General features: G+C 34.3%; 2 protein-coding genes across 4 annotated transcripts; both read left to right on the top strand.

Annotated features, from left to right (window-relative positions):
* Positions 1-218: 218 nt before the first annotated feature.
* Positions 219-3,654, top strand: LOC140856646 (profilin-like). 2 transcript variants are annotated; one of them, XM_073254671.1, is made up of 4 exons: positions 219-602; positions 1,374-1,511; positions 1,759-1,821; positions 3,246-3,371. In XM_073254671.1, exons 1-3 carry the CDS (start codon positions 480-482, stop codon positions 1,816-1,818), a joined length of 321 nt encoding a protein of 106 aa, XP_073110772.1. In that variant the 5' UTR covers positions 219-479; the 3' UTR covers positions 1,819-1,821; positions 3,246-3,371. The 2 variants fall into 2 exon arrangements, with proteins under 2 accessions (XP_073110772.1, XP_073110771.1); XM_073254670.1 differs by lacking the exon at positions 1,759-1,821 and having other exon boundaries at positions 238-602; positions 3,246-3,654.
* Positions 3,655-6,521: 2,867 nt separating this feature from the next.
* LOC105040515 (profilin) lies at positions 6,522-14,471 on the top strand. 2 transcript variants are annotated; one of them, XM_010917070.4, is made up of 3 exons: positions 6,522-6,894; positions 9,186-9,441; positions 14,129-14,471. In XM_010917070.4, the coding sequence occupies exons 1-3, from the start codon at positions 6,772-6,774 to the stop codon at positions 14,185-14,187; spliced, it is 438 nt and encodes a 145-aa protein (XP_010915372.1). In that variant the 5' UTR covers positions 6,522-6,771; the 3' UTR covers positions 14,188-14,471. The 2 variants fall into 2 exon arrangements, with proteins under 2 accessions (XP_010915372.1, XP_010915373.1); XM_010917071.4 differs by having other exon boundaries at positions 6,565-6,894; positions 9,186-9,323.
* Positions 14,472-14,886: the final 415 nt, after the last annotated feature.

The raw sequence follows: 14,886 nt of genomic DNA, 5'->3' as shown, positions 1-14,886 counted from the left end.
GGCTCTCCGGGAACTCTTTCCGATCTCAGGCTGTTGTCTCGTTCTGCCTTCGCATCAGTCCAATATCGTTGACATGCGCCTTCTATAGATAATTCAGTAGACAAAAAAAAGGAAAAAAAAAAGCAATTTGCTTCTTGAATTTTTTAGCAAGACTGCTTCCTAAATATATGTAAGGTATGCACTGCAGTCAAGAGACAGAACGGACCGTCCACTTGAAATAGTTGTTGGGCAATTCTGACCAAGTACGTGGAACGTGTAAGGCGTAGCCTGCACCCCTGAAATGAAGGCAGACGTGGAGGACACGTGTTCGATCGGGGGGAACGGGTGGTGGAGCAACAGCCGAGATGCGGTCTCCGTCCCCTACTACTACTCTTTCTGAAATCCCAAATTTAGAAAGGTGAAAGCAAGAGCAATACAAGGGGAGAGACAGAGCCAAGAAGAGAGAGAAGAAGACGAAGAGAGAATACAAAGAACAAAAGATGTCGTGGCAACCGTATGTCGACGACCATCTGATGAGCGAGATCGAGGGCCACCGTCTCACCGCCGCGGCGATTATCGGACACGATGGGAACGTCTGGGCCAAGAGCGATATGTTTCCAGAGGTATACATCTTTTTCTTTTCTTTTTTCCCCTACCCATCTCTATTGGGTTTTTAGAAAACAGAGTGTGTCATGATAATGGTAATGATGGGAGGTTTATGATTATTATTCTTACGGTTCCGTTGCAGTTTGTAGCATTTGATTAAAATTTTGCATGCAATGGTTTTGTTTAATTGATTTAACTTGTAGCAAATCATGTAGTTGAATTTTTGCGGTGTTGTCCATTCTCTGATCTGGTTACTGTTGGTCTCTTATCGGCTAATTTGACTTGTTCATGTTTTTAGAAGGAAATCTAATAGCATAATTATCTTTTTTGACTGAGTCTAAGATTTCTTTTTTTATATATAGTAAAAGAAAATTTTAAAAATGTTCCAAATGGGATTTTTGGATTTTCACATGCTCACAGACAATTACAATATTTCACAGCTCTCAAGTGCTATCCCGTAACTAGCTAACATAGGAAGTTTATTTTTGTTCATAACAAAGTGGAAGATATAATTTCTGGTTTCTTATAAATCAGCCATAGGATAAAATATGACCCTCTCACAAATTTTTTTCAGACCTGATTATGACATTCTCTCTCTCTCTCTCTCTCTCTCCATAATTTACACATGTTCTCAAACAACTGGTTTGTCTTTGAATTGGCATTACTTTTTTCTTTCTTTGATGGAAAATTGGCATTACTTTTCTGTTTTGTTAATTGCTGAATACTGTCCTTTACTAAAACTTTATTGCATTCACTAAGGGCTGGTTCACTTTTTGTTGCATTTGTAGTTCAAGCCTGAGGAGATCACCAATATTATGAATGATTTTGCGGAGCCGGGGTCCCTAGCCCCCACTGGCTTGTTTCTTGGATCAACAAAGTATATGGTAATTCAAGGAGAGGCTGGATCAGTTATCCGTGGAAAGAAGGTGATCATTTCATGCATCATATGCTTTTCCTGTTTCTTATCTCCATGCCGAATATTCTCGGGCTTTCTTTGCTCTGCTAGTCTTGTATTTTGAAGATTCTATGCCATCTTACTGTTTGCAAGTTCATTGTTAGCTTTTCTTATGGTATACATAAAAATTGACAGTTTATACAAGATGAGGCATATGTTCTAAACGTTTCAGGCGTATTTCTATTAAATTTCTTTTGCCCAGATTTTGTCTTTAACAGAAAAGTGGGTGTCTCTCTTATCTGGTGCAGCTCTTCGTGCGCATAAAATATATTATTTAAGTGGTAGGTGCTGCAGTTAGTTTTAGTAAAACTAGGATTGTTCAAATGTTCTCTTGCACCATATATATTGGCAGGAACTAGCTTATTAAGAAAAGGATAATATTTTGGGCACTCATAAATTGCATAGAAAAGTTCACTGGTCTACAATCACTTACCTAGCAAGTCCATGATCAATCAATCCATCATGTTTGGCAACAAGTACATTAATTTTGTCAATCCCCACACCACCTGGCATGAGGAATATTCTTCATATGCATTTGACGATAGTTGCGCACTTTTAAAGTATAATGAAAATATTTCTAGCATATAAGTTAATTATTAATAATTCACTGAAACCTATAGTTGAAGTTTTTTTTTTTGGGTGGAACTCAATCTTTGATGGTCCTTATGGTTATAGATTTAGAATTTTTTAATTCAGAGAACAAAATCTGGTTGAGGAACTGAAATGTCGGCTTATCCTGGTCATCAGTAATAGCAGTAAGTAACTTGCTTATATGCTTCTTTGGCAATGACATTTTCTTCATATGAAAGTAGCAACAAGTAAGATCTATCCCGAGACACCACAGGGAATTTAGTACATATATATACATGGTCGCCCATAACATCTGCCTCCATACTGGAGTACCAGTGCACTAACCAGCTTTCTAAAGTATCATTTCCGAGATATCAAGTTCAAAATTTTATTGCCATCATTGAATGCCCATGCACGTTTGTCCAACTGTAACTTCCAGGGAAACTCTAGGCCATTGGCAAACTTTTGATGCATTTGTTTGTGCACCATTGTCCATTTATACATTGATTCTGTATTCCTCTATTCAGGTCTAGGTCTAACAAAGAGGTATATGGCTATGGTATTCAATGTATATCTTGGGAGTTAAAACTGCCATGATATTACATGACTGCATGGTGAAGTATCTTGCATAGATTTAACGAACAATTTTTTGTAATCGTATATATCACTTTGGTTATGTAAAATTAGCATGATTTATTTCCTATTTTTCTACTGATCGAGTAGCATTGATCATTGCTTGTCCCCCATGTTCGCATGGTAAAAAGAGACAGAGGCATGATCCTGGTGGTAGTATATGATACTTGCTCGAAGTTGAAATGCTTGTTACATTTTCTGTTAATGTAATACCATGGCTCAGTCATTCAGACTTTTGCTTAGGTAACTCTTTTTCCATTTTTGTTTACGATCAAATAATTAAGCTGATCCTCCAATGTCATATCAAATATATTCCACTGATCATTTCCATGCATGGTAAAGGAAAAGGAGTTTAATGTCTGCAAAAAAATGATATGTTGGTTTCTTATCCACGCATCTAATCTGCCCATTAATTATTCTTGCTTAATGGTCCTTACCTGGTTCTCTTCATGTTCTTTCTCAAGTCCTACCACCCTAACTAAAGTGCTTTTCTTAATGGCAGGGGTCAGGTGGCATTACTATTAAGAAGACAAACCAGGCACTAATCTTTGGTATCTATGATGAGCCCATGACTCCAGGGCAGTGCAACATGGTTGTTGAGAGAATGGGCGACTACCTTATCGACCAGGGCATGTAATCTACAGTTGAACTTTTTTTTTTTTTTTCAAGTCCTTGCAGATGTCAGTTCTCTTTTCTTTCCCCCATTTTTAGTACCCATTTTCCATGATCATTAACTAACAATTGCCATTTCTGTTTTGAGGCAATAATTTTGTGGACAGAGGATGAGGTTGTAAGTTTTGGTCATATTCTTTGTCATATGTTCCTGATAAGTGTCTTTGGATTGCGTGTTTGAAGGTTAAAATGTAATTCTCATCCATATTTAGTTATAGTAATTTGTGCTTTCTTGCTGCTGTTTGTTTCTCAACAGTTCACCAATCCATATAGTATTTATCCTTGGAGCTGTTTCCCACGCTTTACTTTTTTTTTTTTCCTTTCTTTTTAATTTTTTTCACGGCCACGCAACCTGGGGCTGATGATAACCAGAAAATAATATAATCATATTTGGGTGCTTGATGAAGGAATTATGATCGGAGCACGTATTTTCTGGTGTCAGATTTTCTGGACTACGTAATCTCCTAAAGTTGTCAAATTGTTTTGCTACATAGTAAGAGATTCTTATTCTTTTTGGGTGGTTATAATATTGGTGTTGCATGTCTTTTCAGAACAAATGGAGGAAATATGAAATGGTTTAAAAGCATGTATCGAGACAATTAATACATGAGTCCAAGTTTACTGAGTCTGCACTGACATGAATTATGTTAGTTGTGGTATTTATTTTAGTCATATCAGATCAATGCATGTTTGAGAAATAACCACGAGCTGGTGAGGTGTATCTCCAACTTAAAGACATTGCTTCTTCCGAATACTTCAGCATGTATCAACTAATTGATCAAAAAGTACTAAGTTCAATTGAAACAACAGGGATGGAAGGTCGCGATGGAGGGAGAGGTCGATGTATAGAAAGAGGAAGGCCGGTAGCTCCCCAACCGTGTTAACGAAGGGGTGGTTTTTTTCTTTTCTTTATTTTATTTTATTTTAAAGATAAGGGAAGAGAGGTGCAAAAACCACCCAGCTTTAAATCTCACTCTCCGACCCGTTCCTGTCTATCACCACTGAGAGAGGCCACTTAAGTTTCCACAAATTGGGGAAAAAAATTAAAGTGTTCTTATTAATTGTATTCATAGTTCTGAAATTTGCGATGGACTCCCTTACAGCTCTAATGCAAATTGCAGTTCTCTGTCATTGCTAGGGTTTTTTAATATTTAAGCTAGTTTTAATGCAGCCAATGTGGAAAAGGTGCTATTTTCTAAATCGAGATGAAAGACCAAGAAAAATTGAAACTACCAGATATAGAGATGCTTTGACTTGCTAATAATATTTGGCATATCAAAAAGACAACAAATATAGCGGACACAATATAAAACCAGCATATAACTTGCACGATGTGTGGATATGAATTTTTTATTTATTTTTAAATTATTTCTATAGTATAATAAAGTGGTATAATAAATTATGTTCAAAATATTATGTAGGTTTATCAAAATCATCATGGTATCATTATGATATTGTATACATGCTATTTGAAACCACGAAGTAAATGATATATCTGTAAGCTACAGTAGAGATTATAAAAAAAAATTAAAGCCATAGATATGTCGATTGACTTGAGTTTAAATCAAAACTAAATCATGAACATATAATTATTATATAATATTTAATGAATTGTTATAATAAGTTTAAAATATATTTATTATATATATTACTTTATTTTATATATTTATATTATATTAAAGAAATTATGGATTTTTATCTATGTTCAAATTATTTTTGAATATAATAAATAATATAATAAATTATATTTAAAATGCTGCTTGAAACCATGTTGTGAAATGACTTATGTGCAAGCTAGAGTATAGATTATAATAAATTTCAAAGCCATGGATGTGTAGATTGATTTAAGTTTGAGTTAAAATTAAATCATGAAGATGTAATTATTATATATTATTAAATATATTTTATAATGAATTTAAAATATGTTTGTTTTATATTTTTTATTATATTTCATATATCATGTTAAAGAAATTATAAATTTTAGATATATTTATTTCAATTATTATATAAATTCTTTTGTAATTGCAATAACATTTAGTATCAGCTAGTTTGTTTCATTGATTTAATTAACATATGACTTTCTCTTCATTAATAATAATATGAAATATAAGAAGGATTTGTAATTAATTAATGTATGTTTTCACTTCATTAATGATAAGAAAGATTTGATTGTTATTATTAATATTAGTGTCTACTTGATAAGTAATGAGTTTGGAGCAAGCAGAACCTCCACTTATATATACATAATAGATAGATCGAGATATTAATCCGTCGCAAGTGAGATGAAGAGCTGATTGACTTTTATTGTCCAAGATATCTTGATATATTGACTGACATACAATAGTTAAGATATTAGAAAATAACTAAATCTATATTAATTATCCTGTCTATTCTAATATTTAGTAATTTTGGTTAAATTAGATGCCAATGTTTGTAAACAACGAGAAGGAAAAGGTAATTTTTATCAACATTCTCAAACTCATGCATATAAGAAGTAATCACATAATGAGTTGTTCAAAACTATAAAAATGCTTGAAATGGTTAAAAGATTTGAAAAGCTTAATCACAATAGTGAGTCAAGCCATATCCGATAAAATTACATGTTAGACTCACATTTGATGGGCCGTTAATCCAAGTTGAAAATTAAATTACAATACTCATCTACAAACTAATAAAATAATAGGGTTGGTACATAATGTTTCAGGTCAAGTACGCTTAATGCAAAGACAATGAAGCTAAAGCAATTTAGATGGTTGGAATGGATATAGTTTGTGGTTAATTAAACAATTATGGGTTAGATAAGGCGGATTTGTGTGCAAGGTAATACTTCAAAATAATAGAGTGAGCATGCCTATAGTTTAAAAGCCAATTTTAGCACCACTGTTGATGCATGCCTATAGTTTAAAAAATTTCATATAAAAGGATTGCAAGGGGAAAAAAAAGAAAATAATTAAAACCAGTAGAAAACATGTACTCGAGCAGCAGAATATTGCGGCCGGCGAGCTCACTGAAAGCGAGAAGAGCACGTATTCCCGGACGCCAAGAACATTTATTCAATTAGAGTTAAATTTTAGGGAGCCACCAGGCCCACCTCTTCGTATCTAAATTCCAGAAGTTTCAGAAAAACCTTACGATATCTGGTCCCATTTTCGGTGCCGCAACGCAACCATTTCATTTTCTTTAACCCCTGGGGATCCTTTTTTTTTCCTCTGGGGATATAAAAGCCCCCACCGACGTTTGAAAGCAAGAGACCCACCCATCCATCTCGCGCGAACCCTCGCCGAGAGATTACGGAAGGAGAAGCAAGAGAACCAGCAGCAAGAAGAGAGGAAAAGTACTAGGAGGAGGAGGAGGAGATGTCGTGGCAGACGTACGTCGACGATCATCTGATGTGCGAGATCGACGGCCAGCACCTCACGGCCGCCGCCATCGTCGGCCACGACGGCAGCGTCTGGGCCCAGATGGCAAACTTTCCCCAGGTATATACATCTCGATTCCAACCAGATCTTTCTTATATGGGGTTTGATTCCGTTCGCCACCGTCCCCTAATTTCCCTCTCTTGAGTGGTTTGTTACTTTCCTTTTTTCCTGTTCTTTATCATGGTTTCTTGATCTGATACGCTGATTTCGTTGGTGTTTCTTTTCCTCTTCTTGTTTGATTTGGGTGAGGAAGGGGAAGATGGTTCTTGATCTCAGTCGGTGGTATTTGACGCACCGTCCGAGATCAATATTTTCTTTTTTTATGTATTATTTTTCTGGATCCATCTTAGAATTTGTCATAGGATCTGGACGAATTTCTTGGAATGCTTTTATGATGTTGATATTTGACTCGATGATATGGAAGGCTTTCAAGAAAGTATCGTTGGTTGTTTTTCTTGAACAGTTGCTTTTTCTTCTTGTGAGATGTATTGTAGCAGGGCGCATCATTGAATAATCACTTGTTTTATGCTCATATATTGGCATTTTTTTGTGTTTGTTGTTGGTGCTGTTTGTTTTTAAATCTCGCATTAACTATAATCACCATCAGGTCTTTTGATGCCAAAATCTTGGCTTCAAGATTGTGTGACAGATCTTGGAGGATCTTCTACGGTGGTGGTGTGATTATTATAGTTTTCATATTTCTGTGGGTTTCCAGACACTTGATTTTGATAAGAAACTTTACTATTAATTACTACTAGTGAATCATACTGTGATTGCCTCACTCTGAGATTATAATGCTGGAACACTGAATATGGTTGTACATAAATTGGTAATATATCTGTCTGTTCACTGTGCACGTAAATGATTACTTTGAGATGTCTTACAGGCTTCAGCATGGATGTATTCATACCATTCAATTCATGCTTTTAGAAGTCTATTTGTGTTAGCGGGAGCTTTTCTGTTTTGCTTCGGAATGCTGTTATCAAGGATCTGTAACAAGGATGTTTGATTATATGTTATGAATCATAAAATAATATGTATCTGCTGCATTGTAGATGTTTCTTATTTCATTTTTACTTATATTGTATATAGGTTGTTTGTTGAGTTCAGTAGGTGGCATATGTGTATGATACTTTTTTCCTTGTGCATTTGTTGTCATCAGTGGGGGGAACATCCCTTCAGATAGTTTCTTAGTTGGATAAATGCACCGCATGGAATAACTGAGAAAATGAAATTATCCAGATCATTAAACAGTGGAGGAAAAAACACACTTATAAGCCTCAGGTAGTCATCTTCACTAGCGTTCCGCATGTGCTATAATAATTTTGGGATTTGAAAATAGTCAGAAAGAAAAAACCATTGAGATTTTTGAGAGATCGTGATTGGATAGACCTGCATTCCAGGTGCTTTCCACATTCTAGAATAGGACTTTAGAGGATTGCTGAATTTTTTGAAACTAAAAAACATTTCTCTTTTATGTGTTGTGTTGGAATTCAAAGAAGGGCAATTTAGACATAAAAACTTTAGCTACTTAGAGATATTTAGGTCACAAAGAAAACTCTGGTCATAAAAACTCCTCTTATTATAATAGTGGATATAAGATTAGCGTTGTATATGAAGACCTCAATGTGTGCATGCATTTTTGTTTTCCTTTTATATATATATATATATATATATATATATATATATAATATATATATATATATATATATATATATATATTATTATTTTTTTTTTTTTTTGAGTGGGGTGGAGGGTCTTTAAGGGCTTTCATATGCTATCATGCTTTTATTCCCATTCAGTTTAAATTCCATGCAATGCAGGGATTATTTAATTAACTTGTAATTCAATTATGTGTTACTGAACAAGGAAAAAGAAGACATTCAAAGTAAGCACCTTTTATTCGGAGTGCAACTTCAACTTATAAGGATTGTTTTTTCTCTTTTTTTTTTTAAAAAAAAGAAAGTAATTTAACCTCTCTCTCTTTTTTTAATCAAACTATCATGGTTAACAATTTTACTTTTGACTTCATCTATTTCGATCAGTTTGCACATATAATCGACCTGCATAAGGTGAGGTTTATATCATTTGGCTAAAAGCTGGTTAACAAAAGACCTAATATAAAAAGAGTTCATATTAAAACAGCTTATGGAGTTTTATGAGAAAGAGGACCTGGCCCCTTCTTTTTTACAAAATTATTACTCAAAAATCGGGTTTACAACCAAAAAGATGATATGCAAACAATGAGATGTTATGTCCTTGTTCACGTGCAAATTTTATTCCGGATCATATTATATATATAGCTGTCTTTCTTGGTTTCTTACTACTACTATTTTTTCCTGATGATGCAGTTCAAGCCTGAGGAGATCACTGCCATTATGAATGACTTTGATGAGCCTGGATCCCTTGCACCAACTGGTTTGTACCTTGGTGGCACAAAGTACATGGTGATCCAGGGTGAGCCAGGATCTGTTATTCGAGGGAAGAAGGTTAGGACACCATGTGCTATCTATCACCCAAATACATTTGCATTTTGTCAAATGATTCTCATGAGCAATGATGTTTGTCTGGATCCTTTTAAGCCATTTGAAGTGGTAACACTTGAAGGTATATGATATACATAGACATTCACATGTAGTGCTATTTGGGCAATTTTTTGGTGCAACTGACCTTAGTTTAGTCTTAATTGCATTTTAGAATCATGTTTTAAGAATAAACCAGTCTTCTTTTGAACCCATGACCTTTGGGTCACAGTGGAGATGTCAATGAAAACACCATATAGAAAGGCCATTACCTAGTGATGTTCCCGACAGTCTGGAGTCTTGGGAGGGTGCCTCAAAGTGGCTACCTCAGGACTTAAACATGTGCCATTGTGCAGCTGTGCTTGAAAGTCTATGCCTTACACCAAACAAATCACTCCTAATGGAAATACCATAAGTAGGTATAAGTTTGACAACACTATGGAGAATTAGAAAATATGAAGCCTACAAAGTCTGAATTCATACTAATAGATTGGAAAAGCTGTATTACGAAAAGAATACTCTGCCTCCTTATGAGCCAATAAATTGTTACAGTCTGTTATTTTATAATCTTCTGGTGAGCAGAACAGAGTTAAGATTAATTAGGATAGTGCTATTAGTATCTATTTTTGAGTAGGAATTAGTCATCTAAATTTTATGCATGAAGAAGATCAAGAATAAAACAAGTGTCTAGAAGTGTTTGAACCTGGAACTTATGGTTAAAGGCTGAAGGTAGAAAGTAGATATATGTCATCACACTGTGGTTAGAAAATTGAGCAGGCAAAGGTATACAATCATCAAGAATATAGACAGCAGCAGTCCTACAATGTGAAACACTAAATCCTAGGAGTCAAGTAGACTCATTTTACATTGAGGAGTTGATGCACTGGTGGTAGAATTGATTGGAAGGCAATCCTGAAATACACATGGCATGAAGAAGCTTTTGGGTTGCTATATGTGATTCGGTCTATCAGAATGCTGATAAAAGATTGGATTCTTGTCTGATATCAGATTTTAATATTATCGGTTTTCAATTGAAACTTATGAAGATTTTAAAGAATATAAAACAAAAACATGATGGGCTTTTATAAGGTCATCACACCTGTGAAAGTTCAACACCATTTTGTTCTATTCTTGATTCCTTTTTGTCCTTATTTGCTAAAATAAAATTTCAAATTACAGCTTTTCCTACAATAACAATTTAAAGTGCATACTTTAAGGATGTGGGATCCATGAAAGAAAAGGAAAAGAAAAGAAAAAGTAAGCAAAGCAACATTTTGACAACCATATGGTGCTTGTTACTTAATAAGCGCCGAACAAAATTGTCAAAGCTTCGCTTAGAAAAAAATTGTACCACATTCTCGTAAAATTGATTCCCCTTTTTGTAATCCTAAGTGAGCTGGAACTTCCTACAGACTGCTGGAGTTTCTGTGAACATTAAGCAGTAAACATTCCATCTGCTTTTATGAAAACAGTGGGTCACTACAATGTCAGCAGGGACCTAATCCACCAAAATACCAAATAGATTCGATGAACCATAGCAATGTGCAAATCTAGCCTGTGAACTGCCTTAGTAACTTCTAGACATCTTGACCTCATGTTGCAGACGGGAAAAAAAAAAAAATCTTATCCAAGAAAAGGAAAGAGGTGTTTAGCACCCATTTTGGTGTCTTTGTTTCATGAATAATGATATGTTGTGTGGCATCGACTTTCCAGTCCATAAATAACCTTTCTTTCTTGGGCATCTTAGCTGTCAATAGCTGTTTCAAAATCAGTCTAGAACTCTCATCTCCATCTTGGATCTGTAAATGGATGCATGTGAATTGTTGAATACCTAGATTATTGATTTTAAACTTTATTTCAGTTGTTTAGGCCTTTAATTTTCAGTTTTAGTGCTCTTTTATTCGTAAAGTGTGGCAACTTAGATGATCTAGTAATTTCGAGGGTTTAAATTAGTCAAAACAGTGTGGCAACTTAAGTTGCCAGATCATTAGCTTATTTAGTTCTGTGTTATCTATATTTCGTGTCTGAACACCCTTATCCACTGGTCCCTCCCTTCTTTCCCTAGAATTCTCCTGGTTGGCCACCACTTGGTGTACTTTTGGGATTGTGTCTAGGTTTGCTATCATTTACCACGCAAACAATTTCAGTTCAAATCATCTATTGTACTAAGAGGCTGCATCACTATTGTACTACTAAAATGAGATTCCTCTCATGAATGTTTCCATCTTTATTTCCAAAAATGCCCTCCGTGCATCTTAGGCTGCCTAGAACCCTGTGTTCGAGGTTTTAAGAGGCAATGTGGAATTTGAATACCTTCACCCATGCTTGCGGGATGTGGCAAATTTAGTAATTTATATGATGGAGGGCAATCATGCTGTGTCGTGTTGCTAGACCATTGCATCATGAAAAAAGTCATTTTCGGCCTTATGTTTCGTATTTGCATTTGTTATTCGATGAGACATATTGGTGAACGTGACAAATCATGAAAGACTGGATCATCTTCCTGCCACTATGACAAATGAGCAGGACAATGCAGATTGCTTAACATTTAAGTTATGCAAAGATTCTTCTGGGGTAAAATCTTTGGATCTTTTATTTCTTCCTTGCCCTTGATAGTTCTCCTTGCAAATCTAAGATTCCGCTATAGATGTCATCTTCATTTTTTTGGTGGTTTTGTCTAGAGTTGTATATGAATCCTGCATCTTCTTCGGTATTGAAACTACTTTGTCCAACCATTTTCTTATATCATCCCACTTCTTGCTCCATGGTTACATCTCATCAGCTTATGACAATTGAGCTTCTAATGTAAATCAAAAGCCTAAGATTCTGCTAGGGTTCTAAAAAGCAGCTGAAGAGATTGTTGTCGTTTGAAATGTTACAATGCATAATTTAGATGGTAAGATCTGGATTATTTTTTATCTCAAATAATGTGCATGTTGTTCTTGTGCATATATGGTTTGTATTTGCTAGATCCATACTGTGGATCATGCAATCCTATGAAGCATAGGACCCATCCATCTTGTTCTTTTCCATATTTGGATAATAAGTCATTACGGTTTTTTGACTTACAAGAATTTTTTTAAAAAACTTATAGTTCATGGAAAATCAAGGGACTTTCTTTTGCATCCATATGTTAAAATTTAGCCCTTTTTACCCTTAAGATATCCTAATTAAAGATAATTTGATTGATAAGTAGTATATTAACGTATGGAATAACTGTAATAGGTATGCTTTATATGGGTTTATGACGGTGGAAACTAGCCTTCTTATATTTATGGCTTTTTATCTTTCATTCGCATGAGTGTAACTCTTTTTCTTTCTTTTTTTTTTTTTTTTTCAAATTTCACTTTTATGTTAGATATTATTTTTTTAGAAGAAATCAGGAAAGAATGTTACATGATTTGTCGATGCCCCGATCTTATTAACCCTTCCTCTAATATTTGGCTTAACATTAGTTATGGGGATATATGGGTGGCTGGGATACCGCACGGCATGTTGTATAACTCATATGTGGTATGTGGGTATATATTTGGGTGCAGATGCATTTGATATTTTTTTTAAAAAAAAATTAAAATACATATTGACAATTAGAACTAAATATGCAAAGTTCAGAAAAACAGAAAATGAAATAAAGTATCGTAGGAGATGTCTCCCTTCATCCATCACAAGAAAAAAAGAAAAGGAAAAGATCAGGTTTCAGTTATTCAGCAGCGCTTTGGCTGTCTGTGTTGGGCGTCTTGGTCTATACTGGTGCTTTCCAGACTGCTGCATGGATTGGCTGTATATGGGGGACCATGTTGATCCTATAGGGTACAGTCATCAGACTTTATGCACGCGGGCGTCACATGGATTACATTTTAGAATAGAGCTTTTGGATCATGATTCGCATTTATTGGCATGTTGGTGTGGCTAGACATTACCAGTCCATATTTTGGCTGTAAGCAACTTGTTTCTCTATTGCAAATGTGATTTTCTCTTGATGAGATTGCATCTATAAGTCATTCAAAATGCAATAGATGGTTGGATTTTGAAAAAAATAAGGGCTCAAGAGAAACTCAGTCATATCAACTTGTTATTTACCTGGTTATAAATTGTAAAGCTTCTCCCATGACTGCTGGGTGTAGCCACCAAATTAACATCACCATTGCCTAGTGCCCTTTCCAACAGTCAGAGCGCTTTTTCATTTTGAAAAGTTAATCATGCTTTCTAGGGATAAGCCATGAAGGATTCAGCAAAACAAGGATGTGTTTTCCATTCTGCACCTTGATTTGTATATTTTTTGTGCTTGTCCCTTAGAATTGGATTTAAAATGTTGCTTGTTTTGAATATTAATTTACTTGCATGTAATTAATTATTCACGATTGTACAAGTTTTAGCTACTCATACATAAATCTCAACTTGCATTGAAGCATCTGAAATGTCTATAGTTTTGTGTTCATAGCTACAATTATTTTGTGAGAGAAGTACCCTTTATCACCCATCTACATGCATAAAAATGCTGCTGATATTCTGAATAACATTTATAAGAAATTGTAAGGCGATGACTGGACGTGAATTGGGTTTAATTCACTGAAGAGGAAATAACATTTATAAGAAATTGTAAGGCGATGACTGGACCTGAATTGGGTTTAATTCACTTAAAAGTGGATGTATGGTTCCATGGGCAGCAAAATGGAGCTGCCATATTTCATATCGAGCACGTCCCCTCTTTATTTGAATTACTTAATTTGTGGTTGACTTTGCTCCTGTTTTTCTTTAAAAAAATCTTTCAGGGTTCTGGTGGTGTCACTGTCAAGAAAACCAATCTGGCCTTGATCATTGGCATATATGATGAACCAATGACTCCTGGTCAGTGCAACATGGTTGTTGAGAGGCTTGGTGATTATCTTGTTGATCAGGGTTTTTGAATTTAGTCGTTTGGTACTTTGTTTTGTTTGATCCGAATCTTTGACATGGGCATGCATCTTTGTGGAAGAATCAGGTTTGTCAGTTCAATTGTTCCTACATTAAACTTTGTTGGCTATAAATTTTTATCTCACAAGCGTTAATGACATTTGTTGTATAAACGGTGTAAATTAACCGTGTATGCTGCTTATATTTTAGATTGGTTGGAAACTGAGCGCTGATCATCATTGCTTATGCTAGGATCCTTGTCTGATCATTTTGAGGACCTATCTTTTTTTTAAGATAAAGAATTTATTTATTTTAATAAAATTTATTTATAAAATAATAGATCTTTAATTATATGTTATGTCTTATGTTGTCTTTGATTTAATAGACATTTGGGTAGTTTATTTATATTTTGTTATATATTAAAAATAATTTAAAATTTTATTATGCATATTTTTTTGTATTACTATTTTTTTAATAAATTACTAAAATCTATCAATATTTTTTATAATATTCTTTATTATATAAATATTATTATATATAATAATATATTATATTATAATAATATATTATATTATGTTATATTATATTATATTATGATTACTATATTTAATATATTATTATTATTATTATAAGATCA

The sequence above is a fragment of the Elaeis guineensis genome, chromosome 3, assembly GCF_000442705.2.
Source record: "Elaeis guineensis isolate ETL-2024a chromosome 3, EG11, whole genome shotgun sequence".
NCBI lineage: Eukaryota > Viridiplantae > Streptophyta > Magnoliopsida > Arecales > Arecaceae > Elaeis > Elaeis guineensis.
Note: the sequence above shows the minus strand (reverse complement) of the source record. Positions and strands in the feature narration are given on the sequence as shown.

What these genes read in the sequence shown, in the direction of transcription:
- LOC140856646 (XM_073254670.1), top strand. Translation starts at nt 480, where the DNA reads ATGTCGTGGCAACCGTATGTCGACGACCATCTGATGAGCGAGATCGAG. An exon ending in AGAGCGATATGTTTCCAGAG is followed by an intron (nt 603 to 1,373) that starts GTATACATCTTT and finishes TTGCATTTGTAG; the next exon opens with TTCAAGCCTGAGGAGATCAC. An exon ending in CAGTTATCCGTGGAAAGAAG is followed by an intron (nt 1,512 to 3,245) that starts GTGATCATTTCA and finishes TCTTAATGGCAG; the next exon opens with GGGTCAGGTGGCATTACTAT.
- LOC105040515 (XM_010917070.4), top strand. Translation starts at nt 6,772, where the DNA reads ATGTCGTGGCAGACGTACGTCGACGATCATCTGATGTGCGAGATCGAC. An exon ending in AGATGGCAAACTTTCCCCAG is followed by an intron (nt 6,895 to 9,185) that starts GTATATACATCT and finishes CTGATGATGCAG; the next exon opens with TTCAAGCCTGAGGAGATCAC. An exon ending in TGAAGTGGTAACACTTGAAG is followed by an intron (nt 9,442 to 14,128) that starts GTATATGATATA and finishes AAAATCTTTCAG; the next exon opens with GGTTCTGGTGGTGTCACTGT.